This window comes from Callithrix jacchus, chromosome 13 (genome assembly GCF_049354715.1).
Source record: "Callithrix jacchus isolate 240 chromosome 13, calJac240_pri, whole genome shotgun sequence".
NCBI lineage: Eukaryota > Metazoa > Chordata > Mammalia > Primates > Cebidae > Callithrix > Callithrix jacchus.
Genome location: NC_133514.1, coordinates 18896094 through 18923570, shown reverse-complemented (window position 1 = coordinate 18923570; position 27477 = coordinate 18896094). Strand labels below are relative to the sequence as shown.

Below are 27477 nucleotides of genomic sequence, written 5' to 3'. Positions count from 1 at the left end.
TATGCCTGTGGCCAAGCAATTTTTACAACAGGACGGTAAGCAGTACATTATTCCCATTTTCCACATGGGGAAACTGAGGCCCAGAGGAGCCAAGAAAGTTGCTGAAGGTCACACAGCCGGTGAGATGCAGCTGTGTGCTTGGGGCTAGGTCTGTGTGCCCTGGGCCTGTGCTCACCCTGCCGGTAGCTGCCTCTTCCCTCAAGGGGCTTCCAGTCCAGTCAGGGAGGTAGAACAGGTGCGTCAGGCCAGATGGCCGTGCCAGGAGCCCAGAACCAGCCAGTGGGAGAGCAGTGTACACACCCGGGACAGAGGCTGTATGTGGCGGGAGGCTGGACTGTGAACTCGGGGAGGCTGAGATGCGGACACGGGCAGGTGAGGGCGTGGGGAGGGCGCTCTTCACAGGGCGAGAGTGGAGGGAATGACTCACACCTGAGGCAGGTGAGGCACAGCTGCGCCCTCAAGCGCCCCTGAAAACACAGCAACCTCACAGCCAGAGGCTAAGTGGAGACAGGATGAGAGGCAGCTCCGTGGGCCTGAGGTCCTCGGAGAGGGGTTTGCCAGGTACCGCTCCTCCTCCCTGAGCTGTCACCTGGGTCCCCTCCTTGGCTGTCCTCTCATCCTTACAGCCTGGGCTCCAGGTGCTTGATAGAGGACAGGGGAAGGTGGGGAGGACGGGAAAATGGGAGGGGGCAGAGGGGGGGTCAGGCCTGCAGAGGGTTAGGCGAGGGCCCGCAGGAACGGGAAGGTAGCAGCCCGGGGGTGGGGGTGCTCTGTGAACCCCCAGCCAGGGGGTTCTCTCCATCTCCTAGAACCCCGGCGGGCCCCTCTTTGCTGGCATTCCAGGCAGAAAAGTTATGTGCTGCCGAGAAGCCGGCGTTCCGGAAGGGAGTTGGGGGGGAGGAGGGTGGCCTTGATTTGGGGATTTGTGGGTGTCAAGGCCGCATCTGCGCCAGCCTCCCAGCCTGGAGTGGGTGGAGGAGCCAGGCGGACCGCAGACGCACCCAGCCAGCCCACCCTGCCCGGGACCTGGGGATGCGGGGCGCGGGAGCGCGGCTGCCCTCTGGGCCGTCTGCAAAGTGGGGCGAGGGGCCGTCCCTGGATCGGCTCCTCTCTGCTCCAGGCGGTCGGGGGCGTGCGGGCGCTCCGGGGAGGATGCGGGCGCCACCGAGAGGACGTTCGCAGCCTCGAAGGAGCCCGGGGGACAGCCCGCCCCATCCCCGCGACGGGTTCGGGCCAGGTGGCAGCGCCCGGGCTCGCCGCGCGGAGGCGGCGGCTTCCCTGGCCAGGGGCGGCGGCAGGGGCGGCCCCGGGATCACATGGGCGGAGGCAGGTCCCGGAGCCCCAGGCGGGCTCTCCCCAGAGTCGGGCAGACGGCAGCAGGAGCGACGTCGTCTCCTCGCTCTCCTTCCTTCCCCGGCCTGGGCGGCCAGGCCGACAGGTGAGCGGCAGCCAGGTGAGCGCGCCCACCTGTGCCCCTCCGCGCGGCCCGCCCTTCCCGGCGCCGGGCCGGTTCCCGCGCCACTCTCGGCGCGGGACCCTGGCCTCGTCCGCGGCCCCGCTCCCTGCAGCCTCGCCTCGGCTGGGGCGCCCCGGCGGGCTGCGCTCTCCCTGGCCCGCGCGCTCCTTCTCCAGCCTTCGACCCGCACAGTACTTTGCCCTCGGAGCGGAGGAGGCTCCAGAACTGGGAGAGCCGGGCCATCCGGCTGGGCGCCTCCTTGCGGCGCCCGCAGCGCAGAGTCCACTGACCGGCTCAAAGGTCCGGGAATCTCAGGGCTGCCGTGAGCCGCCAGCGCCGGCCTCGGGGACTGGGGTGGGGGCGGTGCTGGGGACAGAGGCCAGGCCTGGGCCCAAGGGGAAGCCGGCAGGGGATGGAGAGGACAGACTGCTGGTGCTCTTGATAGAGTCCCGTAGCACTTGCGTCCCCCGGGCAGCCTCAGGATGGGTGCTGGGCAGGGTGGTGCCCAGCCTGGCACCGCGGCTTCCTGCCCGGGTTGGCTCCTGGCTCCAGAGCTAGAGGCTCAGGAAATCCCACAAGGGTCTGTCTGCAGGGGCACTCCCTTGCCCAGCCGAGGGCTTGTGGATGGGAGGCCTGTCACCCCGGATGGCAGGCAGCATTGGGAATCTGGGGAGTGGGTGTGCACAGCTTGACAGATGAGCTCTGGCCTCTTTGCCCTGGTAGCAGGCCCCTGGGGAAGGTGGGGAGCCCGGTCTTGCCCATGTGAGCCACATTGCCAAGAACGAAAAAGGTGGGCATCTAGGAGGCCCCAGTTAAGACCTGGCCTCACCCTACCAGCCCCTCATCTGGCCAGGGACTTGCACAGTCTGTACTGGTGCCACCTGGTCCCTTGATTTGTCACTCCTGCTCCCTGAGCCCTGCTCTCCCCAGGCCACTCACCCACCCTCCCCCAGAGTGGAGAGGAAGTACCCTGTTCTGTGGGTTTCGGGGACAGGAAGCAAGAGCTGGTGGGACTGAGCCCTGCTGGTGGAGGAGGGGTGGCGGGGGGGGGGGGTGCTGGCCTCTCCTCCACTTGCCAGCCCCTGCCCCCCATCTTCAATAAGCCCCGCTCCTGCAGCTTGACAGCCCCCTCCTGGGAGTCACTCCCTGGGCTAAAGATGAACAGAGAACCCAGAGGCAGGGCTTCCCAGGGTGGGGGGAAGTGAGTCTCAGGGGTGAGGGAGGGAGTTAGCCACTTCCTCTACCCACCCCAGTGCCCCGGAGTGGCTTTTCCAGGAGCTGTTGTGCCTCTCCTTCTCCCTTCGGCCCCTCTCCTTCTTCCTACGGCCCCTCTCCTGCCGCTTTACTCTGCCCCCGGAGCCGAGTGGGGACGCAGACTTCACCTCCTGGTCCTCTGTTCCTCAGGTATGGCGCTGACGGTGGATGTGGCTGGGCCAGCTCCCTGGGGCTTCCGTATCACAGGGGGCAGGGATTTCCACACGCCCATCATGGTGACCAAGGTAAGGGTGGCAGCTCCAAGAGACGGGAGGTCCCCAGAATCGAAACCAGCCCTGTCCATCCCAGTCCCCACGGATGGATGGCTTTTTCTGTTCTGGAGCTGGGGACCTGCTGCTGCCTGGCATGCTGGCTGCCAGGGAACCCTGGCCCTTTGCCACAGGGATGTGGTGGCCACTTCAGGAATGGACCTTGGGAGTGACAGGGAGCTGGGCTGAGGACAGGACCTGCTCTCGCCTTCCAGTTGCTGTCCCCACACCTGCAAGCAGCCATTTTGGGTGGTTACTAGAACAAGAGCCCCAGAGTTCTTGGCAGTCTCCCCCTGACCCGGGCCCAGGCTGGGAGCGTCCTCAGGAGGGTGTGCAGGCAGCCACCTGCAACTTGTGATTTGCACAGGCAAGGCTCTCTATCCAAAAGTATTTCCAAGCACAGTTCCTGAAATTCTGCCGCTGTACATTCTTTGGGAGGCCCATTAGAATGCCAGTGTGAGGAGGGTGGCTGCCACCCAGGCTCGTGGAGGGGATGGCTGATCAGCTGGGTGCCAACCATGAGCAGGCAGAGGGCAGTGCAGGTAGCAGGCCAGCCTTGGTCAGACCAGCCTCTGTGTTTCTTGGGCAGCAGAGCAGGAAGTCCCCCTCCTGGGGTGGGCCAGTCTGAGCCTGCCAGCTCCTCATCCCTACAGGTGGCTGAGCGGGGCAAAGCCAAGGCCGCTGACCTCCGGCCTGGAGACATCATCGTGGCCATCAACGGGGAAAGCACAGAGGGCATGCTGCATGCCGAGGCCCAGAGCAAGATCCGCCAGAGCCCCTCACCCCTGCGGTTGCAGCTGGACCGGTAGGGCCTCCCACTCTGCTGAGTCTGGGCATTCCCCCTCCCATGCTAGCCCACGGAGCAGCCCTTGCTCCTGCCCACAGCCTAGAGCTCAGCCCTAACGCATCCTACTTAGGCCTTGTTCGCACCTTGGGGAGAAGGTCCTGGGCTCTGCTTCCTGCAACAGGGTGGGCTGAGAGGTGTTCTCATGCCTGGCTGCATGAAGGTGGGCACCAAGCTGGGCATGCAGCCACAGGCTGGGCAGGGCGAGCTGGCACCAGCCACCTGGAAGCCCGGGTTTGACTGGTTCCCAAGAGTGTGCAGGGCACAGGGCGTGGGCATGAAGTAGGTTGAAGAGGGGAAACTTCTGGGAAAGGTATGCCTGAGGCAGTGCCCCTAGGACTCCTGCCTCCAACAGCGCATGGCCTTTGTTTAGTTCCCAGCTGGAGGTGAGGACTGAGGGGCTCATTCCTCACAGAGCCTGTCTCTTCCTCCCCATCGTGGCTCTGGGCCCTGCTGGTGAAGGCAGACTCCTCATCCCGGCCTTACTCCTGCAGTTTTGAGCCTATAAGCCAAGGTGGGGCTCGGGGTGTGGCCCAGAGGCCAAGATTTAGGGGGAACAGGTGGCTCCCTGGGGTGGAGCATCGAGGTGAGTCACGGATCAGGAATGCGAGGAGATTCCCTGGTCGGGAGAGCCCTCTGCACGGGCCTGGAACCTGAGTCAGACACCTTTTGCGTGCTGGCCACCCCCCCATTGCCCAGCTCTCTCCAGCCCTACCAAGCCCCTCCTCCTCCAATTGCCCCGCCCTGCCCTGCCTTGCTGGAGAAGCTGGCTCCCTTCATGTCGCTCAGGTCCCTGGGTGTCTGCAGGATTGGCATTCCAAGGAGGAGGGTAGGGAGCACCTCATCGCATCTGAGAATGGGGTTAAAAGCTACAGGGCCTGGTGGGGGAAGGGTGGGAGCTGTGGACATGTTTCTTCCACTGGGATTCTCTGGAGGGACTCGGGGAGGTAGGCCTGGCCTGTAAGTTGGGCCTCTGGTTCCTCACTGGGCAAGCCCAGACTCCAGTCTCTTAACTTTTGCTGATGCCCGGACCCCACATCCCGCTTCCTAGTCCCCAGGTGGCCTCTTTGGCATTCAGAAGCCCTGGGGCAGGAAGCAGGGCTCCCAGCCACGGCCTGTGCTCCCTTCACTCTGATCCTGCGGCTGTCCCAGGAAGCTGAGGGTCCTGTTGCCCTCTGTCTCTAGAAGTAGCCTGATGGCCAAGAATGTGTGGCAGGAGGGGACAAGGCAGGCTGTCCCCCAGCCCAGACTCCAGTGACCTCTCGTTCAGGGCTCTAGCTGGGCTCCACTTTGGAAGAGGATACCCAGGGAGCTGGGATGAGGAGTCCTTCCCGCTAGTGGGAGCTTGGGTCTGCTTATCTGGAAGGAGGCGGGTGGGTCTTGCCCTTTGTTTAACTGGGGAGAGCCCTGAGGAAGGGATCAAGAGTGACACTCTCAAAGGCACCCTGGCCTCTGGTGGGCAGGGTCTACCAGTCACCATGGGCTCCAGAAATTCAGGCAGCTCACTTTCCCCTCTGGGCTTCAGTTTCTCCATGTGTTAAAATGTAAAGGATTATTTCTTTTTTTCTTTGTCTTCTTTTTTATTTTTTTGAGATGGAATCTCATTCTGTTGCCCAGGTTGGAGTGCAATGGCGCAATCTCAGCTCACTCACTGCAACTCCCCCCGCACCTCTCCCCTGGGTTCAAGTGATCCTCCTGCCTCAGCCTCCTGAGTAGCTGAGATTAAAGGTGCCCAACACCATGCCTGGCTAATTTTTTTATGTTTTTAGTAGAGATGGGGTTTCACCAGGTTGGCCAGGCTGGTCTTGAACTCCTGACCTCAGGTGATCCGCTCGTGTTGGCATCCCAAAATGCTGAAATTACAGGTGTGAGCCACCATGCCCAGCTGTAAAGGATTATTTCTATGTAATCAGTAATCAGGCTGGAAGGTGGCTCACACCAGTAATCCCAGCATTTTGGGAGACCAAGGCGGGCAGATCACCTGAGGTCAGGAGTTTAAGTCCAGCCTGGCCAACAACACAGCAAAACCCTGTCTCTACTAAAAATACAAAAATTAGCCAGGCGTGGCGTTGGGTGCCTGTAATCCCAGCTACTTGGGAGGCTGAGGCAGGAGAATTGATTGAACCCTGGAGGTGGAGGTTGCAGTGAGCTGAGATCGCTCCATTGGATTCCAGCCTAAAAAATAATAAAAAATATCAGTGGTCTTCCCGTCTTCCTCCAAATTAATCTACAAATCTGCGATAGTGACATTAGTGACAAAGTCCAGGCAAAAAAAAAAAAAAAGGCAGGGTAAATATGAAGACTCTAATAAAAGCGAATCTTTGACCTTTCTGCTGAAGACATGTATTTTCTTTTTTTTCTTTTTTTTTTTTTTTTGAGACGGAGTTTCGCTCTCGTTACCCAGGCTGGAGTGCAATGGCGTGATCTCGGCTCACCGCAACCTCCGCCTCCTGGGTTCAGGCAATTCTCCTGCCTCAGCCTCCTGAGTAGCTGGGATTACAGGCACACGCCACCATGCCCAGCTAATTTTTTGTATCTTTAGTAGAGACGGGGTTTCACCATGTTGATCAGGATGGTCTCGATCTCTTGACCTCGTGATCCACCCGCCTTGGCCTCCCAAAGTGCTGGGATTACAGGCTTGAGCCACCGCGCCCGGCCCAAGACATGTATTTTCTAATTTTTAGAACCAAATTATCCTTTCTTTTCTTTTTTTTTTTTTTGGATGGAGTCTCACTCTGTCGCCTAAGCTGGAGTGCCATGGCACAATCTCGGCTCACTGCAACCTCTGCCTCCCAGGGTCAAGCAATTCTCCTGCCTCAGCCTCCTGAGTCCTGGGACTACAGGCATGCATCACTATGGCCCTGCTGCATTTTATTTTATTTTATTTTTTGTATTTTTAGTAGAGACAAGGTTTCACCATGTTGATCAGGCTGGTCTCGAACTCCTGACCTCAAGAGATTGGCCCTCAGCCTCTCAAAGTGCTGGGATTACAGGTGTGAGCTACCATGCCCAGCCTTGGTTGTTTTCTCAGACAGTCTCACTCTGTCATCCAGGCTCGAGTGCAGTGGCGCAATCATGGCTCACTACAACCTCTGCCTCCTAGGCTCAAGTGATCCTTCCACCTCAGCTTTGTGAGTAGCTGGGACTACAGCCATGCACCACCATGTCCAGCTAATTTTTAAAAAATTTTAGTAGTGAGGAGGTCTTGCTATGTTGCCCAGGCTGGTCTTGAACTCCTGGGATCAAGTCAGCTTCCTGCCTTGGCTTCCCAAAGTGTTGAGATGACAGGCATGGGCCGCTGTGCCTGGCCAACTGTCCTTTCTTTTAAGGAACCATGGTGATTGTTGATGATAGTTGTTTGTCTTGGGTTTGGCAAAGTGAAAAGTTGACAACCTGAGGTCTAAATTTTCTGTAGCTTTTACTGGTGTTGAGAACTAGATCTGAGAACAGTCTTGACTCTTTTGGGGGTTGCGGAGTGCAGGGCCCTGTGACACTCTCCTCCCTCTGTTGCCTCCTCAGGTCTCAGGCTGCATCTCCAGGGCAGACCAATGGGGATAGCTCCTTGGAAGTGTTGGCGACTCGCTTCCAGGTAAGCTGGCGCCTTCCCCTGGGAGCCTGGGCACCCGGATCACGGTGCATGAGAGTGAGGCAGAGGCTGCTCTTCCTGACACCACCACTCTCTACAGGGCTCCGTGAGGACACATACTGAGAGTCAGTCCTCCCTAAGGTCCTCCTACTCCAGCCCAAGCTCCCTCAGCCCGAGGGCTGGCAGCCCCTTCTCCCCGCCACCCCCCAGCAGCCCCCTCGCTGGAGAGGCGGCCATCAGCCGCAGGTAAGTGCGCCCATGGGTGGGCACCCTGGTTGCCTGTGCTGCCAACTCCAGGCTGTCTCCTCAGAGTCTCCGGAGCTCTGCTCAGGGGAGCCTGGGGCACCGTCCTCCCTGGGCAGGCTGGGGGTGGCCCCGCACACACACTTTTCCAACTTTTAGTTTCCAGAGTCTGGTGTGTTCCCCAGGCCTTCCCGCTGCTGACCGCCTGTCCTACTCGAGCCGCCCCGGAAGCCAACAGGTGAGGGTCCCTAGGAGTAGACAGGCTGGAGGAACAGAAGCACTCCCAGTCCCTGTGGGTTGCTGATGCCCCAGGGCTGCAGGTGGCCAGGCCCACTTGGGCAGCCAGGGCCTCCTTCTCCTGGCGACAGGCGTGCTCCTGAGCCAGAGAGGCCATGCTTCTGGTCGTGGGCCACCTGTGCTGTGCCCAAGCCCTGCCCGGCAGTGCCCAGTGGCCCGTCCGTCTCCTGTACTGCTTCTGGCCATCCCCTCCCCTCCCCCTTCCCGCCCAGTCCCCTCCCCTCTCATCCTGCCGACTTCCTCCCTGCCCAGTGTGTTTCTTTTGGGCTGCGGCTGAAATAGTTTCACTGCTGTTGTTGGGATGATTCCCTTTCGGCTCTGGCTGCAGCTCTTGAACACATTCCTCCCCATTCCAAGCCCTGGGCCTGCCCGACTCCCACCCCCACCCCGTCTTCCTCCTCTGACTCAGCCCAGAGATGCCCCAGTGGGACGACGGGTCTGCCTCGAGATGCTCTTAGCTTGTTCCGTCTCCTCCTCCCTACCCCCCACCCTGCTACCCTAGACTCTCCTCCACCCAGGTCCCCGTGACCACTGGTGACAGCCTAACCCCCTTCCTGGGTGGTATTTCTCCTCTTCAAGGGCGGGGGATGGTAAAGGAGTTGAGGCAGCCAACAGCCCTGGGGAAGGCATGGGGGGGCAAGTCCAGCCTTTGGGGTGATGGGGACGCAGCCCAGCTGCTGAGCCCTATATTTGAGTTGATTCTGCATTCCAGAGAGCAGAGCCTTTGCGGGTGGCCAGGGAGGGCACTAGGACCTGGGGGCTCTGGAGGAGGAAGGAGCAGGATCTTTCTGGGGGAGGGGGCTTACCAAGAGGGGCTCCCTGGTGACCCACTTCATGCCCACCCAGGGGCCAGCCTGGTGCTGTGGCCATACAGATGTATTCCGTGGGTCCTCTTCATTAAGGAATTGAAAATGTAGTTATGGAGATAAGGCAAACTTGCAAAACAATTTTGGAGCAATTAAGCACTAAGCAGTGTGGTATTAATTACAAAGGCAAGAGGCGTTCTGGAAGGGGAGGGAGGAGCGGGTGGTGGGCAGGAAGGCTGTGTCAGGAGTGTTTCTGGACACTGGAGGTGGTGGCGGGTAGGGTTCAGGGAGGCCAGACGCTCGGGGAGGTGGGAAAGCGGTGGTGCAGGCAGGGCCGGGTGTGTGGGGCCTGGGGGTGTTTTATAGGGGGCCTGGGGTGTGGGGCTGGGGACGTTTTAGGGGGCCTGGGGTGTGGGGCTGGGGACGTTTTAGGGGGCCTGGGGTGTGGGGCTGGGGACGTTTTAGGGGGCCTGGGGTGTGGGGCTGGGGACGTTTTTAGGGGGCCTGGGGTGTGGGGCTGGGGATGTTTTAGGGGGACGTTTTGTTCAGAGATGAGCCAGGAGTGAGCTCATCTGAAGAGGGCTGGTCAGTGTCAGTCGTGGCTCCCTTCCTCGAAGCCTCTGGCGGGCTGTGGTCTTAGCAGGACCACGTGCTCAAGGGCAGCCTTCCTGAGCTTCACCATCGTGTTGTCCCTGGTCCAGGAAAATGAAGGCTGTGGGAGGCACAGGGGCATGGCTCCCAAACCAGAGGCAACACCTGAGAACTTGCTGGAAATGCAACTTCCCAGGCCCCAGCTTATACCCACGGAGTTGGGCACAGGGTTTGCAGGGCACAGGCCCAGGGCTGGGTGCAGGAAGCCCCACCTGGTCAGTCCCACTTCTGCCATGATGGTTTAAACCATCCCTCTGCCTCTCCTTGGGCCTCAGGTTAGACTAGACGCTCTGAGCTCCCTTCGCTGACCTTGATGACTCTGCTCATTCTTTCGGCAGCTGCTTCATGTCAGACGCTCATCTGGGCTCTGGGGAGGCATTCGTGGAAAAACAGAGTGACACCTCTGACCCTGCGGAGCTGACGTTCTAGTCTACAAATGAGGCTGTGGTCCCACAGCTGTGTCCTGAGAATCACTGTGAAGCTGGGTGCTATGGCACATGCCTGGAGTCTGGGCTACTTGGGAGACTGAGGCGCGAGGATTGCTTGAGCCCAGGAGTCCAGACCAGTTTGGACTACATAGTGAAACTCCCATCTCTTAAAAGTCACTTACACTTGAGAGTCTTAAAAGCTCTAAGAAGTCCCATGAGAAAGAAACCCACTTAATATTTCTTTTCCTTTTTTTGGAGTTTCACTCCATCGCCCAGGCTGGAGTGCAGTGGTGTGATTTTAGCTCACTGCAACCTCCAACTCCCAGGTTCAAGCGATTCTCCTGCCTCAGCCTCCTGAGTAGCTGAGATTACAGGCACGTGCTACCATGCCCAGCTAAGTTTTGTACTTTTTTTTAAGTAAAGATAGGGTTTCACTCTATTGGCCATGCTGGTCTTGAACTCCTGATCTTGTGATCCTCCCACCTCAGCCTCCCACAGTGCTGAGATTACAGGTGTGAGCCACCGCACCTAGCCTTAATTTTTCTCTGTATCCTAAACTTGTTGAATGGCAGAACTTCTCCTGGATTTCTCCCCCTGAGCCCCCTGCCCCACCCCCAGAAACATCCTTGTGTTCTGGAGAGGTGTTGCCTGCAGACAGCCTGTTGATAGGTGGCTTTTTTTAGATTTGGAGATAAAAGGTTTCTTCCGTGAAGGCAAGGGTCCCTAACCGCTAATCGCCTGGGAGGAATGGAGGGTGCAGAAAGGCGTTGCCTCCCCCAGCGGGGGAGCTGGGCTCCTTTTCTGGGCCTGGTGGTCTGGCGGGAGTGCCTGGGAGCAACGCTGTGAGCTGGAGGGTCAGGGCTGCTGTGTCCTTGTGGCCTCCTGACATGTCTAAGGCTGCAGAGCCGGAGGCACAGGACACCCTCATGGTCTCTCTGGAAACTGCAAGTTGCCCCTGCTGGTAGGCACATGCCTTGTGAGCAGAGGACAAGTGAAAAAAGCCCCTTTCCCTCTGGCTGGGAATGAGGACTTGGCTCATGAAGGGATCCTGGGCCGGCGCCCCAGGCAGGGCCTGTGGCGACCTGTCTATAGATGTGATGTGGCTGTTGAGTACCTGAGGAAACTATCTCTGGGTCCTTCAGGTGACCGCGTAGCCCCAGGCAGTTGTCCCGCAGTCCAGGTGTGGAGTCCTGGCCCTGCCTCTGATGCTCCAGGTGGTTGGACCGGCCACTTTGTCCTTACTACAGAAAGTTTTACCGAAGAACCCTGAGAGCAGAGCTGCAAGGCGAGCTGCTGGAAGAGGCCTGGTGGGGCGAGGGTCCAGGGCCGTTTTCTTTTTTGAGATGAGTCTCACTCTTTTGCCCAAGCTGGAGTGCAGTGGCGTGATCACGGCTCACTGCAACCTCCACTTCCCAGGTTCAAGTGATTCTCCTGCCTCCGCCTCCTGAGTAGCTGGGACTGGGACTACAGGCATGCACCACCATGTCCAGCTAATTTTTGTATTTTTAGTAGAGATGGGGTTTCACATGTTGGCCAGGCTGGTCTCAAACTCCTGACCTCGTGATCCACCTGCCTTGGCCTCCCAAAGTGCTGGGATTACAGGCGTGAGCCACTGTACTTGGCCAAGGGCTGTTTTCTTAAGACCCAGAAGTTTTTACTTTCACTTAAGGATTTGTGAGTTTTCAATCTGGCTGCATAATTCATCCATGACTTTTAAAATGGAGAGAAGCTGGCATCCCAGGAAACAGTGCCCCTGGCCCTGGGCACCGGCCCGCCTGGTTGTCTCCAAGACTCTCCTTCCCAGTGGCTGGTGCGGGCTCCTGGAGCTCATTGGAGTCCCATTGGGGTGGCAATGGAAAGGGGGCAGGGGAGCGGGCAGTACTGAGATGCAGGCTGGAAACTGCCCTCCAGGAACAACTGTGAGGTTGAAGGCGAGATTTCCATGTAGGGAGCAAATGTAAGAGCTCCCATGGACAGGGCATGCCTGGGGAGGGGCACTGCTGCCAGAGTGTGGCCCAGGGAGGCCTTGGCTCCCCAAAGCTCCGTGGGGCAGGCCCAGACCTCCCAGAGCAGCAGGGACAGGCTGGCCAGCCCAGGTCCCCACCTCTTGGGAGAGGAACCAACTCTCCTTGGGAAGAGTGCCTCTGCCCAGGCCGGCCCTGGCTCCCAGGGAGCCTCAACCCCCTCGATTCATCCCTTTGTTTCCATCTCCTTAGTGCAAAAGGGCAGTATGCTTCTTTACTGCTGGTTCCGTGGGATCTCTGCCAGGCTGAGTGTGCAATGTCTCTGCACACAGATAATAGCATGCATGGCCCAGGAATCCATGCCTAGCTGTCACCTGGTGCCTTCCTGCTGCCTTGTCCCCAGCAGAACCCGCATGCCTCCCTCCCCTTCTGGACCTGGCAGTCCCTATGCCCTGGCTCTGAGGGCAGGGGCAGGGGGCCCACTGGTCAGTGAGGGCCGGGGGCCCCCTGGTGTCTGGCCGGGGAACAGTCAGGCTGGGCCCTCCTGGGTGTGTTGGACCAAGGCTGTGGCCCTGACTCCTCCCCGGCTGCCTCCTCCCCACAGGCTGGCCTCGGCCGAGCTGGCGACTCAGCGGTGCTGGTGCTGCCGCCTTCCCCGGGCCCTGGCCCTCGTTCATCCAGGCCCAGGTACCAGCAGGCCCCGGAGGGTTGGGTGGGGTTTTGGAAGGCTGGGAGGGGCACTGGCTTCCCTGAGAGGAACAGGGCCCCAAGCCCAGATGGCTCTCCACCTCCCAGATTCCTCCTCCAACTCTCAGATTCCTCCCCCTCCCCCACGCTCTTCTCCTGACCCCCACCCCCTTGGTTGCCTAAGCCCCAGCCAGGGACCCTCATTCCTGGCTGCCTCCCAACCCAGTGTGAACTCGGAAGGGGGCAGCCTTCTCCTGGACGAGGACTCGGAAGTCTTCAAGATGCTGCAGGAAAATCGTGAGGGACGGGTGGCCCCCCGACAGTCCAGCTCCTTTCGGCTCCTGCAGGAAGCCCTGGAGGCTGAGGAGAGAGGTGAGGCCCTGGGGTGGGGGGCTGGGGAGAGAAAAGAGGCTCCCTTAATGAAGCAGTGTTCTTAAGCGCCTGTGAAGCACTCATCCCGGGACTAGGCTCAAAGCCCCAACCCTTCCTTTAAGAAGCTGACAGTCGGGGGGTCACCAGCATGCTCCCAGATGGTAGTGGGCAGTAGCCTAGCCAGCTGGGATGGGAAAATGCCACCTAAGTGATAAAGGCGGGGTGGGGCCTGGGGCTGGGCCTCCAGGGAGGGCTTCTTGGTGGAAGAGGGATTTGACTTAGCCTCAGAAAAAAAAAATCAAGACTTAAATAGCACGGTGGCAGGAAGCACTGTGGAAAGTGGATACTGGGAGCCAGAGGGCTTCGGGGTGCGAGAGTGAGAGAAGGGGGCCTGGTAGCATGGAGGGTGCCAGTGGAGGCCAAGCCCTTGCAGTGAGGGCCCTCGGGAACCAGGCGAGGAGTGCCCTGACCCAGGAGAGGCATTAAATACAGTGCCAGGTTAGCAAGACATACAGAGGCTTGCCAGAGTTCAGTTCTCCATGTGACAGACACTGTGCCTATCCGATGGAGCAGATGTGTACGGAGTTTGGGGACAGAAGGTGGTCCTGCCTCACACCTGCCCTTGAGCTCTGTTCACCGGTGCAGATGGGCCTGGCCGGCTCCCATGGAAGTGTGCACTGCTGCGGGAGCTCCTACAGGTGCTGGGCAACAATGCCCTTTAGAACAGCGGGGAGAAGGGGAGGGAGATGACAGGACAGGAAGGAGAGTGACCAGAGAGGGCCCCTGTGGCTGGTTCTAACGATGACGTTTAGCTCCAGGGGGCATTTGCACAGGCATAGGGGGCGGGGTGAGAAGGTTTGGAGCATGTCTTGTCTGCTTTGACCCTGAGGCCTCAGTAGGTCCCGGGAGGGCGCACAGGGAGAGGGCAGTGACTTCACCAAGGGAGCCTCAGCGTCCTTAGCTGCAGACAGGGTCAACAGCTGCCCCACAGCCCCAGGCTTCATCTTAGCGTGGCTTGAGAGCTCGATGCCATATGCATGGAAAAGCCCTTTTGAAGACGTATCAAGGCGTTGTGCTCCTGTTACTGTCTTGGGTTATTATCTATTCACACTGTCATCACTGGGTCACTAGAGAGGGAGCACCTGCCTCACCTGCCGTGTCACACACTGAGCACAGACGGCCCCAGGTGGCCTTAGATGGGCACACTAGGCCTTGTACTTGCCTCTTTTATGCCCTTGTCCAGCTTCAGCCACAGGTGTGGCAAGATCACCTTCCTCCTTACCCAGTCCCACCCTCAGTGTGACTTTAGGTCACTGACTGAGGGTGCTTTCTAAGACCACCTCCTTAAAGCGGCTTTGGGATGGTGCTGTGGTTGGTGGGTTCTCACCACGTGTCTGTCTGCCCCGCCCTCAGGTGGCACGCCAGCTTTCCTGCCCAGCTCGCTGAACCCACAGTCCTCCCTCCCCACCTCCAGGGCCCTGGCCCCCCCTCCCAAGCTCCACACCTGTGAGAAGTGCAGCACCAGCATTGCGTGAGTGTGGGTGTGGGGGAAGCCTCGGCAGAGGGGTGGGGAGGGGGACAGGGCACTGGCTGCTTTCAGGAAGGACCAGGCCCATCGGGGCTAGCACTGGGCACCCAGTCAGGGACCCTAGGGGAAGCAGTGCCCCACAGCTTTGTGGGCGTTAGTTACAGGCTTCTTAGGAGCCTGTGCTAACTGCTTCCGGCTGCATCTCCTCCCTCTCCCTCTCTTTCTTTCCCTTCCCTTCCCTTTCATTTTCTCTCTGAATAATTTCAAAGCCTCTAAAGATCTGTCCCGAGGTGCAGCACCTCCTCCTGCAAACTCCTCCTCTTTCCCTCCCTCCCACTTTGGAGCAGGCTGGATTTTCCCAAGGTGTGCTCATTTTTCTTTTTCTTTTTTTTCCTTTTTCTTTTTTTGAGATGGAGTCTCGCACTGTCACCTGGGCTGAAATGCAGTGGTGCAATCTCAGCTCACTGCAACCTCTGCCTCTCAGGTTCAAGGGATTCTCGTGTCTCAGCCTCCCGAGTAGCTGGGACTACAGGTGCACACCACCACGCCCAGCTAATTTTCTGTATTTTGAGTAGAGACAAGACCATGTTTGCCAGGACGGTCTCGAATTCCCGACCTCACATGATCTGCCTGCCTTGGCCTCCCAAAGTGTTGGGATTACAGGCTTGAGCCACCACACCCAGCCGAGGTGGGTTTATTTTTTTCAGTGAGTGGCATTCATAACACAACTGCATTCTCTGGAAGGTGGCTGACCCCTCCCCCAGGTAAATTTCTGAAGTGTGCAGAGTGGAGACGCAGGTGATGGACTTTAGGCAAATCCCTTAACCTCTGTGGGCTTCAGTGTTTTCATCTACAGAGTGGGAGAATATCCACTTGCCCTGCTGGGTAGAGATAAAAAATGCATGTTTAAAAAGCATGTGTTTCCACCTTTCATTGGGTCCCTTGGAGGATTTGTTAAATGCTGATGGCTGGGCCACATCCCAGAGCCTTCAGTCCAGGAGGCCAGCAGGCCTGAGAATGAGCATTTCTCACATGTACCTCAGTGAGGCTGATGCTGCTGGCTGTGAGACCCGGGACCACACTGAGAATCACTGCTCTGTTCAAAATCCAGGCAATGTGGGGTACGCTCCTCAGTCTTTTTGTGGGAGGAATGACTTTTTTTTTTAATTTTTGTTTCTTTTTTAATCGGTTTGCTCTGTTGCTCAGGCTGGAGTGCAGTAGCGATGTCACAGCTCACTACAGCCCCGAAGTCCTGGGCTCCAGTGATCCTCCCATCTCAGCCTCCTGAGTATCAGTATCTGGGACTACAAGCGGGTGCCACCACAGCTGGCTAGTTTTTACATTTTTTGTAGAGACAGGATCTTGCTATGTTGCCCATCTGGTTTGTTGCCCAGTCTGGTTTCAAACTCCTGGACTTAATAGATCTATCCACCTTGGCCTCCCAAAGTGCTGGGATTATAGGCATGAGTTACTGTGTCTGGCCGCCCTTTTTTTTTTTTTTTAATTAGAGATCCCAGCGGTGGCAGCGGTGGTGGGGATGTGTGTGTTACGGGGTTTGTCAAAGTGAGATTCCTGCATGCCATTTCAAGAGTCAAGTGTCAGGCCTGGTGTGGTGGCTCATGCCTGTAATCCCAGTACTTTGGGAGGCCGAGGCAGGTGGATCACCTGAGGTCAAGAGATCGAGACCATCCTGGCTAACATGGTGAAACCCCATCTTTACTAAAAGTACAAAATGTAGCTAGGCATGGTGGCACAACCGTGTAATCCCAGCTACCTGCAAGGCTGAGGCAGGAGAATCGCTTCAACCCAGGAGGCGAAGGTTGCAGTAAGCTGAGATCACACATTTGCACTCCAGCCTGGGCAACAAGGATGAAACCCCATTAAAAAAAATAAAATAAAGTCTCTAAGAAGGCTTTGGGTTCTTCCCAGGTCATGATGCTAGGGTGGGGACCATGCCCCCTGGGAAATGGTGGTCTTCTTCCTAGTGCTGCAGCTCTGAGCTAAAGCCTCTCCCTCCCCTGCAGGAACCAGGCTGTGCGCATCCAGGAGGGCCGGTACCGCCACCCCGGCTGCTACACCTGCGCTGACTGTGGGCTGAACCTGAAGATGCGTGGGCACTTCTGGGTGGGCGATGAGCTGTACTGTGAGAAGCACGCCCGCCAGCGCTACTCCGTACCCACCCCCCTCAGCTCTCGGGCCTGAGCCCACCATGCCCTCAGCCTGCTGCACTGCTGGGCCAGGGTCGTGCCCATACAAGTTGGCATGGCAGGGGCAATTGTGGGCATCTGCTCTTACGTGAGCTGAGTTTGCGGACCTGAGGCCCCTTTGTCTTCACTGGGTGGGCCAAGGTCTAGGACCTGTCTTGGGCTGCGGGAGCCTCGCCCTTACCCTGCCAGGACCCTATCCCCTCCAGGACTGGCACTGTGCTAGTCTGAGGTGGCTGCTGCCTTTGATCAACCTTTGTATGCCAGGGTCTAAGCAGGGTGGAACACAGAGGTGGGAGGGAGAGAGGTAGGCCAGGGGCTGATGGTGTCACTGTGTAAAGTTTTTGACAGATGAGCTCTATAAATGTATGATTATGGACAAAATAAAGTGGACGTCCCTTCCTTCTCTTTGCCACCACCAGCCCTGGGCATGAGTTGCTCCCACCACCAGGTGGAGGGTTTTACTTAGGAAACATGCATTTCCTCTTATTTTCCCTCCCTCAAATCCCACCCCTGCCAGTTGCCTGCACCTGACATTTCCCATGGAAGGGCCTTGCCTCTTTTGGGTTGGAGTTGTGTTTTTCCTTAACCCTTTTGTAAAGATGCCTGTTTTACGGGAGGACCCTCGTGCTATGGCGGGAATGAGATGGTCACTGGGAGCTTTGGAGGGGATAGTGGAAGGCCAGGAGATCCACCCAGCCAAGCCGATGAGGCAACCTCTGGCCAACCAAGGGCTGGGCCCCTGGGGCCAGGCTGATCTACTGAAACCTTCTGCTTCTGCAAGTTTTTCTTTTTCTTTTCTTTTCTTTTCTTTCTTTCTTTCTTTCTTTTTTTTTTTTAAGAGGGAGTCTCTCTCTGTTGCCCAGGCTGGAGTGCACTGGTGCAATCTCAGCTCACTGCAATTTCCACCTTCCTGAGTTCAAGTGATTCTCCTGCCTGAGCCTCCTGAGTAGCTGGGACTATAGGTGCATGCCACCATGGCCAGCTAATTTTTGTATTTTTGTAATTTGGATTACAGGGTTTCATTATGTTGGCCAGACTTGTCTCAAACTCCTGATCTTGTGATCCACCCACCTGCCTTAGCCTCCCAAAGTGTTGGGATTACAGGCGTGAGCTACATTGCCTGGTGAAACCTTCCACTTCTTTCCTGGGAGACTCTGCTGGCTTAATCGGTGATTGATTTTGGGGGAAAAAGGCAGGCTGGGCAGGGTGGCTCAGGCCTGTAGCCCCAGGTACTCAGGAGGCTGAGGCTGCCTTAAGGTATGATTGTGCCACTGCATTCCAGCCAGGGAGGGAGAGAGACCTGTCTCTTAGAAAAACAAAAACAACACGATGCATGTGGCCAGTGCCAGGTGAGCTGCCTGGGGCGCACTTGAGTTGAGGCAGGGGACAGTGGTCTCTCACTAGCCTAGGATTTGGGCCTGATTCCCCCACTACCCCTAGTGGTAGTCCCAGAGGATGCTGTGGACCCATCCGCATCCCCATCAGCTTAGCCTGGCCGCAGCCCCAGCTCTCTTTTCAGAGATCAAAGCTGGGCTTCCCAGGGTGCCTGGTTGGTCCCTGCTGGCAGCTTTGTGCTCTCTGACTCTTTATGGAAGGAATCTTGGCGCAGACGTTTGTGTTGCCTCTTCAGGCACCTGTTGATATAATTTACACCTTGATATCATTGTCCAATCTTTTGCCTGGATGCCTGCCTGAGACGGGTCTTTATTTTTATGGAAAAGATCAAGGCTGTCTGGCTCAGGAACCTGTGGGCCCCCTGGCGCGGGTCAGAAACGGGGTAGCCTCTTTGGCGCCACCTAGTGTCCGGTGCAGCCCATGACCGGGCCGTAAAAAGAAGATCCCATTCACCGGGAAACACTGGGCTTTTGGGCACAGCGGGAATACAGGGTATGAATGAATAAGAGGATGTGTCAGTGAGCGCTAAGGCCTACCTTGGAATGCGCAGAGGAGCATCCGGCGAGTTCAAAGTAGTGGCTATGATGCAAAAGGAGGGCTGGGTCTTGGACAGGTGGAGAAGAGGAATGCTGAGTGATGGGGTGGCTGCCTGGGGACACTTGGCTCAGAGCGGTGGCTGATGGGGACACAGATAAGATCAGAAGGGAGCTGTCAATGCCAGAAGTAGTTTGAACTTCACCTTGAGGCTCTGGGGACACTTTGTTTTGAGACAGGGTCTTGCTCTATTGGCCAGGCTGGAGTGCAGTGGTGCAATCTTAGCTCACTGCAGCTTCTACCTTCTGCGCTCAAGAGATCCTCCCACAGCCTCCCAAGTAGCTGGGACTGTAGGTGAGCACCACCACACCTAGCCAATTTTTAAGTTGTTTCTTTGTTTGTTTTCTGAGAGAGTCTCACTCTGTTGCTCAGGCTGGAGTGCATTAGTGGGATCTCGGCTCCCTGCAACCTCCACCTCCTGGGCTTAAGCAATTCTCCTGCCTTGGCTTCCCGAGTAGCTGGGAGTACAGGTGCCTACCACCACACCTGGCTAATTTTTGTATTTTCAGTAGAGATGGGATTTCACCATATTGGCCAGGCTGGTCTCCTGACCTTGTGATCCACCTGCCTCGGCCTCCCATAGTGCTGGGATTACAGGTGTGAGCCACCACACCTGGCCCAATTTTTAGGTCTTTTTTTTTTCTTTTTCTTTTTTTTTTTTCTTTTAGAGACAAGGTCTCGCTATGTTGCCCAGGCTGGTCTCAAACGATCCTCCCACCTTGGCCTTCCAAAGTGTTGGGATTACAGGCATGAGCCACCTCACTCGGCCTTTGGGAACACTTGGAAGTTTTAAGCAGAGAAGTGATAGGTTCCCTGTCACTTGGAGACATGTTGGAAAAGATGGTTTGGTGTGGACTGATTCCCACCTGTATGTAGCACGCCTTGCTGGGCCCAAAGTGTCAGAGGAGTGGAGGAGGAGAAGCGGGGAGAGGGCACATGTGAAATGGCGAGTATTCCAGTGAGCTGTGAGATGCCTTCTGAAGGCTTTGCTAGGTTCCAACTCAAATCCCCCTCTGGCCCTTGCTGTTTGGTGTGGTGGCTGGTTCTCCTCCCAGGGGTCCTGAGGATTTCAGCACCAGGTTCTCTGCAGCTGCACAATCAGCCCAGGCTCCGGAGGGAACTCCCCTGGAAGAACGGAGTTAGGAGTTGGTCAGCAGAGGAGGCTGGGGCAGGCAGTCTTTGGTGTTTTAGCTCTGACCTCACCCCCACCCCAAGCCAGCTAGCTGCATGCTCCCACTCCCTCTTCTGTCTTCCTGGATGTCCCATGCAGTGCCCTCTTCCCTCCCTGCATTGAGAATAACTGCAGAAGTGACAGATTTGAGTTAGAAGTGGCCCAAAGGAGCATCTGATACAACCCCCTTTGGTGAGAGAAGGGAAAGTGACTTTTCCGAAGCTGCACAGCTAGGCAGTCATAATGGCAAAGCTTTGGGAGCAGTTCTGGTGTGCTAGGGATTTTTTCCGAGGCTTCACTCACTTAATTCTCACAACCCCGAGATAGGTACTGCTATCCTCTCTGCAGATGAGGAAATGGGGGACTGAGAGGTTCAGTAACTGGTCCAAGGACTCCTAGCTAGTTAGAAATGGTTCTACAGCCTGCCTCCTGGGTTCTGGCTTGTGGGGGCAGAGTTTATCCCTCTGTCATCAGAGGCAGCCTTCCAGGCACAGCTCTGGCCACTTCTGGTCACAACTGGAGGTCACCTGAGAGTCCTTCCCAGCCCTCTCTAGGCTCTTAGCTTTGTGCTTCCTCCCACAGGGACTAGCTCCAGCTGAGCTTGCAGGAAACCTGCTTCCTGAAGCCAGGACTTCCCCACGGGAAGTGCAGGGGCCGCTGGGCACTGCTGGCCTCTGCCTGAGGGCTGACTCTGCTGGAGCCACTGTCTGTCTCAGGAACTCATGGTGGTGGCTTCCCTTGTCAGGAGCCTGTGGAGGGACTGGCTGTGCTGCCCCTCTCATTCCTTCAAGCACAGAGGGCCCTGACTTGGGGCTGTGGCTGCCACCCCACTATCAGTGTTGGGTCAGATCCATCAGATACTCCCCCCCTCCCCCAGCCCCCATCCCTGCCCACAGCCAGGGCTCGGGCTGCTCTGAGCTGGTCCCAGCCAGGACACATCTGCATGTGGGAGTGGGAGGATGGGGGGGGTGCGCCATGGCCTGCAGGGGAGTGTGTGTTGGGGTGTGTGTGTGTTTATGTGTAAGTTCTTTTGAGTCACACACAAAGCGTTGTGCTGAGACATTGCATTCCTGCTGGCTGGGCTTCCTGTTTCCAGATGCATTCCTGCCCCAGAGTCACCACGGAGACTGTTTGGAATCCTGCCCCACATTCTCCAAATTCAGGGCGCCATCTGGCAAAGGCTCCCTCCCCACCCTTTTACTTTGGAGGGAGTCTGGGCTTCCTCCTACCCAGGGAGGGCTGGCAGGGCTCTGGCATGACCAGGGGTGTGATGCCACACATCTCGCTGGCCTTGCATGAGGCAGTTCCTGGAGGCCCAGCACTCTGGTTCCCTCTGCCTGTGAGGAAGCAGAGTGGGGACTGTCTAGGAGGACAGGGCTGGGAGGGGGCAGCCCAGAGGACCCATGGCTAGCATAGAAGGGCCTGGGCTAGAGCAGGACGGTGCTGAGACATGGCCAGCAATTCCTGCACTTGGCTCTTATTCCGCCCACTTGTGCAGAGCTTGGCTGTGGGCCTCAGATTCCCCGTTTTATAAAATTTTAAAATCTGATAGTTTGTGGCTCTCGCATGAAGGCTCCCACAGTGGGTGTTTGGGGACCGGTTCTAGAAAAGAGCAAAGGGAAGGGGGTGCACAGACTGCTTTATGCCTCCCAGTTAACAGCCACTTCCTTCCAGTGGCTCTGGCTCCAGCCTCCCCCTTCTCCTAGAGGCCCAGGTGCAAGTCTGCACGTCCGCCTGCTCCCTTATCTGCCTCAGAGGATTTGGGTCCTGCTGGGATTTTTCCAGCTCTGATCTGCCTCAGGGAATTTGGGTCCTGCTGGGATTTTTCCAGCTCTGATCTGCCTCAGGGAATTTGGGTCCTGCTGGGATTTTTCCAGCCCTGGCCCCTCCCTCTGGCGGAGGCCCTTTCCTTAAGAGGCCGCCGGCCCGAGTCTGGTCACCAGCTCTCTCTCATCTTCAGTAGCTGCTTGGGCTCCTTTCAGGAAAGGGAGTGAGTGGTGCAATTCCACGGGCCAAAGCGGAGAGGGGAGAGGTGGGAACTGGGGGACATTTACACATTGGCCCAGTCTCCAGGCAGCTCCCGCTGGCTCGCGTCTTTCCAGACCTTGAGACCTATCCAGTCGCCAGCTTTAGGGAACCCGGGACGAGAAAGAGGCACGGAACCGGGAGGGGGTTCAGATCTTTCCGAGGACACTCGCGCGTCCTGCAGTTGTAAAGGATTTCCCAGTGGGCAGGAATCGTTTCCCCTCCCATCGCCCAGGTTTCCGAGCGCCCAAAGGACCGGCCCCAAGCCACAAGGTTGGGGAGCGCCAGGTGCCCGCGTCCTGTTCAGTGCTCTTCCCACGGCCATTTCCCACGTGGGGCTCCATTTCCTTCCGGGCTCTTGTCCCGTCCTCCGGCCAGCCCTGCCGGCTACAAGTCCACGGCAGGAAGACAGACCGTGCGTGGGAACCCGGGGGGCCGGCTCCTCGCAGAACAGCGGATCTGGACCCTTATTTTGGCCTCAGCCAGAGTTGGGGGCGCTGCCCAGTCCGTGCCTTCGGGGTGCTGGTCGACTCTGCCTGTGCTTGGAGACCAGGCCGCGCCTGCACTCTCTACCCGACGCCCCTCACATCCATCGCCTCGCCCCTCCTCTTCCTCTCCTCTTCCTCTCCTCCCTCGCCTCGCCCCGCCCTTCCCCCGTGTCGCCCACCCCTGTCTCTCCTCCCCCCTCCCCTTTCTCTCCTCGCTCCTCCCCTCTGTCGCCTCGCTCCTTCCCTCTCTCCTCGCCCCTCCCCCTCTCCCCTCGCCCCTCCCTTCCCTTGTCTCGCCCCTCCTCTCCCTTCCTCTCACCTCCCCCTAGGCCCCGCCCCCCTCCGCTCCGCCCTCCGCCCCCCAGCCCGCTGGGAGTATCGGGGGGCCGCGCCCAGCTGGGTCTGGACGCGCGGGCGCTGAGGTTCTTGAGGGCGGCGGGGCCTCGGGCCGGGATCCTCGGGCGGCTGCAGCGGCCGGGGCCGGGAGCTGGCCATGCTGGGCCGGCGGCGCGCCTTCGCCGTGGACGGCCGGGGTGAGTCGCCCACCCCCAGGCTGGCCGGGACCCCCCTGCCCCGGAGCCGCCTCCCGCCAGCAAGCCGGGCAGCCCCTCTCAGCTCCTCGCCCAGCGCGGCGCACCCTGCGGGCAGTTCCTGCCCGGCTGCGCCTCGCTCGCCGCCTCCCTCTGGAGGGGCGGTCTTCAGGGGACGCCTCGCAGGCTGGAGCCCCCCAGGGCTCTGGCGTTAAACCACCACCGCCTCCGCCCCACTTCCTTAGGCTCCTCTTCCCTCGCCTTCCCGCTCCGTCTGAGGATGTGGGAATCCGCCCGCGCCCCAGCCGGCAGTTCCGCAGAGCCCCCTCCGTGGCTGCGGACCCCTCTCCCACCCAGTGACCTCCTGGTCCACTTGCTTGCCCAGAGGTGCCCGGGTGGGCATCCGGCTCCTGCGTGCCCCGCAGCTCTTCCCCCCAAGCCGGTCTCCCCAAGCCTTCATTCCGCCGGGACGCCCCGTCGCCAGAGGGCCTGCGGAGGTGACAAAATCCACTGTTTCTCACTTATAACAAAAGTCCAAATCGGTTCTAGCTGTGATTTTTATCCTCCTCCCCGTGAGCTGCAGGAGCGGTTTCATCTGGCATCCTGAGGAGGCCCCCAGAGAGCAGACTGGGTCCCAGGCTTTCCTCTTTGTACCCCCTACCTTTCCCTGAAGCTGGGCACAGTCCTACTCCCGCTTGGGGAGCAGTGGAAGAGCCTGTGGCTCCCCACTTCTGACTTGGAGATCCCAGGCGGATCCTAGCTAGGTGGGGAGCACAAACCAGGCCGTCTAAGGGATTGATGGACGTGGCCTTTGCCTGCCACACAGCCCAGAGCACGGGTTCCCTGTCGCTAACAACTATTGTGAAGGGAATCCCATCCACACACCTCTCAAACAGCCGCGGCCATGTCGGGGCGGCCGTGGCTGTCCAGTGGCCGCCCTTCTTCACTGGTCTAGGACACTCCTTCCTGGGGCAGTCCTGCCAGCCGCCAGGAATGCTGGGGGTGTTGGGGGTGGCCTGCCCGGCCTGACACTGACTCTCCCTGCAGATGGGGCTGGTGAGGGCCTGGCACGGGGCTGCATAGTGCCTGGAGTCACCAGCACCTACAGACGGATCCCAGACGCTGCCCACGGGTGTTCATCCTGGGAGAGAGGTGACAAGCTCAGAGGTGTCGGCAGGGAGGCACAGTTTCTCAAACTGGCCTCCCGGGACTCAGGAGTGGAGATGGCAGTTGGGGACAGCCCCCTAGCCGCCTTACCAGGCCTTTCTCAGGACTCCCTGGACTTTGAATCCTCTGGGAGTCCTGAGCCCCTGGCCCAGGTAGGTGGGCTCCTGGCCAGCCAGAAGCTGGAGCAGGTGCTGGAGCGGTCCCACCGGCTCCCAGCAGCTCCCGCCGGCTTATCAGGACACCGCCCCCTGCAGCCGCCAAGCAAGCCAGAGCTCGAAGAGCCCCTTTTTGGAGCAGGGGAACAGGAGTCCACGGAGGCAGACACGGACCTAGAGTCAGGCCTAGAAGAAGAGGCGGTGAGTACCGATTCTCAGGCTGGGTTTAAGAGCGGGGTAGACAGCCTAGCTCCTCTGGTTCTCCCTGGAGCTCTCTCGGGGTGGGGCACTCCCTGCCCCTAATTGATGGGTTGTGTCATAGCTTCCGGCTGCACCCCACTTCCAGTTGTGTACAGCCACCCCCACAGAGGAGCTGGGCGGCTACAAGCCCTGCCTGGCGTGCCCCCCTGGGCAGTGGGGAAGCTGGCTGCATGTGTTCCTCGTTGGGGCCCACTCTGCTCCCATCTGCTGGATGAGCCCAGCCTCGCTGCTTGAGGCAGGACAGGAGCCAGGCTGAAATCCCCCCTATCTCATGATGCCCCACAGGTGGGGGCCCTGGGGCCTGGAGCCTGGGCCTGCCTCCCCGGGCAGGGTCTTCGCTATCTTGAACACCTGTGCCTGGTGCTGGAGCAGATGGCAAGGCTCCAGCAGCTCTATCTGCAGCTTCGGATCCAGAGGCCCCCAGGGGTGAGTAAGATGTGAGTGGGGACAGGCCAGTGAGTGGGGGCGGGGGCAGAGGACAGATGGGACCCCGGGAACCGTGGCTGCCCTCAGGGAACCTGTTCTGAGGTGATCATGTCCTCAGAACAGCCTCAGCTCTCTAGCCAGACCCTGATCACCTGTCTCTTCTGTGCACAGGATCCCGACAGGGAGGAGTTGGCCCGAGCCCCTTTACTGTTCCCGTTATACACCCAAGGCAATGGGGGGCAGGGGCCATGGGAGCTGCTAAGCCAGAAAGAGCAGACAGGTGAGGGGCCACCATGTCTCCCTTTGTCCTGCCTGCCTGGGGTCCCACCAGCAGGTCCTCTGAGCTGAAGCTTGATGGGGTGTCTTCTGGCCCTCGCCCTGGGTAACTTGACTCTCTTTCTGAAGGGACAAAGTCTGCTTCACCCCCAAAGGTGGAGGTGCCCAGTGCCAACCCTCCCAGGCTGCCAGAAGCCCCAGTGGAGCCAATGTACCACTTGCCATCTTCCCAGGGATACAAGGTAGGGGACGGGTGTATGTGGGCAGGTGGTGGGGTGGTGGGGGAGGGATGGTGGGGATGCATGGGCACCCTGGGGGCGAGCAACTCTGGCGAAATGACAGGATTGATTCCTGTTTGGAGCAAGCGACTCATCCTAGCTGTGGTGACAGCTGTCTCTGGGAGTTTGGTCAGGGGTCTGAGTGTGGGAGGGGCTCTTGGTGATCCCTCGTCCTCTGCTCAGCGGGATTTCTCCCACTGGGACAAGGTCAAGGTCCTGCTCAACCGGATCTGCAGGAGAAGCCACCACCACCCTGAGCCCCCTGCCTCTCCTGATGGCTCTGGCCCCAGGTGAGCCCGGTGCCTAGCCAGGTTAGGGCAGGGAGAGAAGATTGATGAGCCAGAATGCTGAGATTGTCATGCCAGTTGCCATTATTGCCCCTGAGAAACTGGAGAGGCAGTCTGGAAGGGGGTGCTGGAAGAAACAGAAAGTAGGTAAAACACCATTTAAAGATAAGGAGGCTGGGTTCTGGGTGGGGTGGGGGGTAGTTCTTCCAAAGCTACACGGTGAGTCAGTGACAGTCAGGACCAGAATGTGGGAAACCTGTCTACCCTAGCTCAGCAAGCCCTCACCCCTCATTGCTGACATTTAGGTCACCTCCCAGGTTTTTGGGGAGAGCAAGGTGGAGTACAAAGGATTTCACAGCGGGAGAAGGCCATCATGCCAAAGGGCTCGTATACTGAAGAGTTCTCCAGGGGGAAGAAGTACCAAGTCATTTAACAGCCCCAGGCCACACCCCCATTGCCTGTCAGTTGTTACATAAATCATGTTCTCTCAACTCTGGGGCCATTGTTTTATTTCCTCCTTCTGGGCTAATGTCTTCTTTTCATTTCCACAGGATTGAGTCCAGGGACCTCCCTGAAAGGCCTCAGTGCCACCCCCACCGGAAGACCTTTATGCCGTCATTAGTGGTTAAGAAGCAAAGAGCAAAAAACCTTTCTGTATGCTGAGACCTCTCGGTGCACCTGGTGACCCTGGGTGGAGGGGACTTGATGCGAAGTCTTCCTCCCCCTTTGCCCTGTTGCTGCTTCTCTGCACTGCCAGGAAAAGCTGCTGATGCCTGCCCTTCTCTCTGAGTCGAGGGCTGAATCTTTGTCCTCTAAGCAGTCTAGTCAGGAGCCCCGGTTTCTTGTGAGGCTCCCAAGATGCAGCAGCTGCAGGGCTCCTCCTCCTCACCAGAAATCCCTGGGCTTCCACAATGTGAACTCACTCATGATCAGGTGTCTGTGGAGTGTTTTTGGCACAGTGACCTGTCTGGGCCCAGCATATTGCAGATGTGTATTTATGCACAATGGTATGCATATCTGTGTGACTGTCAGTGTTGTAAGCTGGCTGGATCCAACCATCTCTTCTGATACAATACATTCAAAGGGTTGATAATATGGGCAAGGTCACTGCAGAAGGATGGAAATGACCTTTATTCCCCAGTGGGCAGTTACTGAGCTTTCCTCCTCCGAGCCAGGCAGCCCTGGGACAGAGAACAGTGTGGCCTTGGCTACCTCTGCATGGAGTTGCCCAAGACTCCTGAAGACTGCACCAGGAATGAGGAAGATCAGGAACAACATGGGAACAGAAGAATAACTTTCAAAACCAATGCTCAGCTTTTCTGCTCCGTACTAGCGTTTACTGGTCCTAACTCAAACCAGGTGACTGTACTAGTTCTTAGACCCTAAGTCAACCTTTCTGAGCCACAGCTTCCAGCTGGGAATAATGACGCCTGCCCTACCTACCTCACAGACTTCTTATGAGGATAAAGTGAGATTAAACTGCCTCAAAGTACTTTGTGAACGTTAAGTGAATCGGAAAGGGCTGGAGGGATGATGAGGAGGTTGGAGGATAAGGGGAGCCTGGGATTGCTAATGGGGACTAAAATGGCCAGTCTCCTGGCAAGATTTTGAGCAGGTAATTTCATTGAGGTCTCGTAGGTTTCATCTTTGATAATTAGGTCACTGATTCCTTACTGCTTACCCACCAGGGTTGGAGTGGAGTGCGATCAATGGAACAGCAGTCTAGGCATGCAGGTCACTGGCTTGAGTCAGACACAGGAATGTCTTTTAGAAATGGCCACTGATAGGGATCCTTCTCCTAGAGTCAGGAGGGGCTGGTTCTCATGCCAGTT

At 58.1% G+C, this 27477-nt stretch overlaps 2 protein-coding genes across 15 annotated transcripts; both read left to right on the top strand.

Annotated features, from left to right (window-relative positions):
- Positions 1 to 492: 492 nt before the first annotated feature.
- On the top strand, positions 493 to 16977 carry PDLIM2 (PDZ and LIM domain 2). Of its 9 annotated transcripts, none has more exons than XM_035270024.3 (10): positions 493 to 561; positions 2861 to 2955; positions 3633 to 3784; positions 7343 to 7412; positions 7510 to 7655; positions 7812 to 7890; positions 12403 to 12485; positions 12670 to 12857; positions 14271 to 14388; positions 16410 to 16977. In XM_035270024.3, the coding sequence occupies exons 1-10, from the start codon at positions 513 to 515 to the stop codon at positions 16585 to 16587; spliced, it is 1158 nt and encodes a 385-aa protein (XP_035125915.1). In that variant the 5' UTR covers positions 493 to 512; the 3' UTR covers positions 16588 to 16977. The 9 variants fall into 9 exon arrangements, with proteins under 9 accessions (XP_035125915.1, XP_017819185.1, XP_008977390.1 ...); XM_017963696.4 differs by lacking the exon at positions 493 to 561 and adding an exon at positions 994 to 1438 and having other exon boundaries at positions 12712 to 12857; XM_008979142.5 differs by lacking the exon at positions 493 to 561 and adding an exon at positions 994 to 1438.
- Positions 16978 to 22642: 5665 nt separating this feature from the next.
- C13H8orf58 (chromosome 13 C8orf58 homolog) lies at positions 22643 to 27137 on the top strand. Of its 6 annotated transcripts, none has more exons than XM_078347258.1 (7): positions 22643 to 22798; positions 23843 to 24318; positions 24664 to 24804; positions 24976 to 25084; positions 25210 to 25322; positions 25566 to 25648; positions 26197 to 27137. In XM_078347258.1, exons 1-7 carry the CDS (start codon positions 22759 to 22761, stop codon positions 26306 to 26308), a joined length of 1074 nt encoding a protein of 357 aa, XP_078203384.1. In that variant the 5' UTR covers positions 22643 to 22758; the 3' UTR covers positions 26309 to 27137. The 6 variants fall into 6 exon arrangements, with proteins under 6 accessions (XP_078203384.1, XP_008977387.5, XP_078203385.1 ...); XM_008979139.5 differs by having other exon boundaries at positions 25542 to 25648; XM_078347257.1 differs by lacking the exon at positions 22643 to 22798 and adding an exon at positions 22929 to 23292.
- Positions 27138 to 27477: the final 340 nt, after the last annotated feature.

Coding starts and splice junctions, on each gene's coding strand:
- PDLIM2 (XM_008979140.5), top strand. CDS start 1,033: ATGCGGGGCGCGGGAGCGCGGCTGCCCTCTGGGCCGTCTGCAAAGTGG. Junction 1,757..2,860: donor GTCCACTGACCGGCTCAAAG/GTCCGGGAATCT, acceptor TCTGTTCCTCAG/GTATGGCGCTGACGGTGGAT. Junction 12,858..14,270: donor CCTGGAGGCTGAGGAGAGAG/GTGAGGCCCTGG, acceptor CCCCGCCCTCAG/GTGGCACGCCAGCTTTCCTG.
- C13H8orf58 (XM_078347257.1), top strand. CDS start 23,076: ATGTGGGAATCCGCCCGCGCCCCAGCCGGCAGTTCCGCAGAGCCCCCT. Junction 24,805..24,975: donor GGATCCAGAGGCCCCCAGGG/GTGAGTAAGATG, acceptor TTCTGTGCACAG/GATCCCGACAGGGAGGAGTT. Junction 25,649..26,196: donor CCTGATGGCTCTGGCCCCAG/GTGAGCCCGGTG, acceptor TCATTTCCACAG/GATTGAGTCCAGGGACCTCC.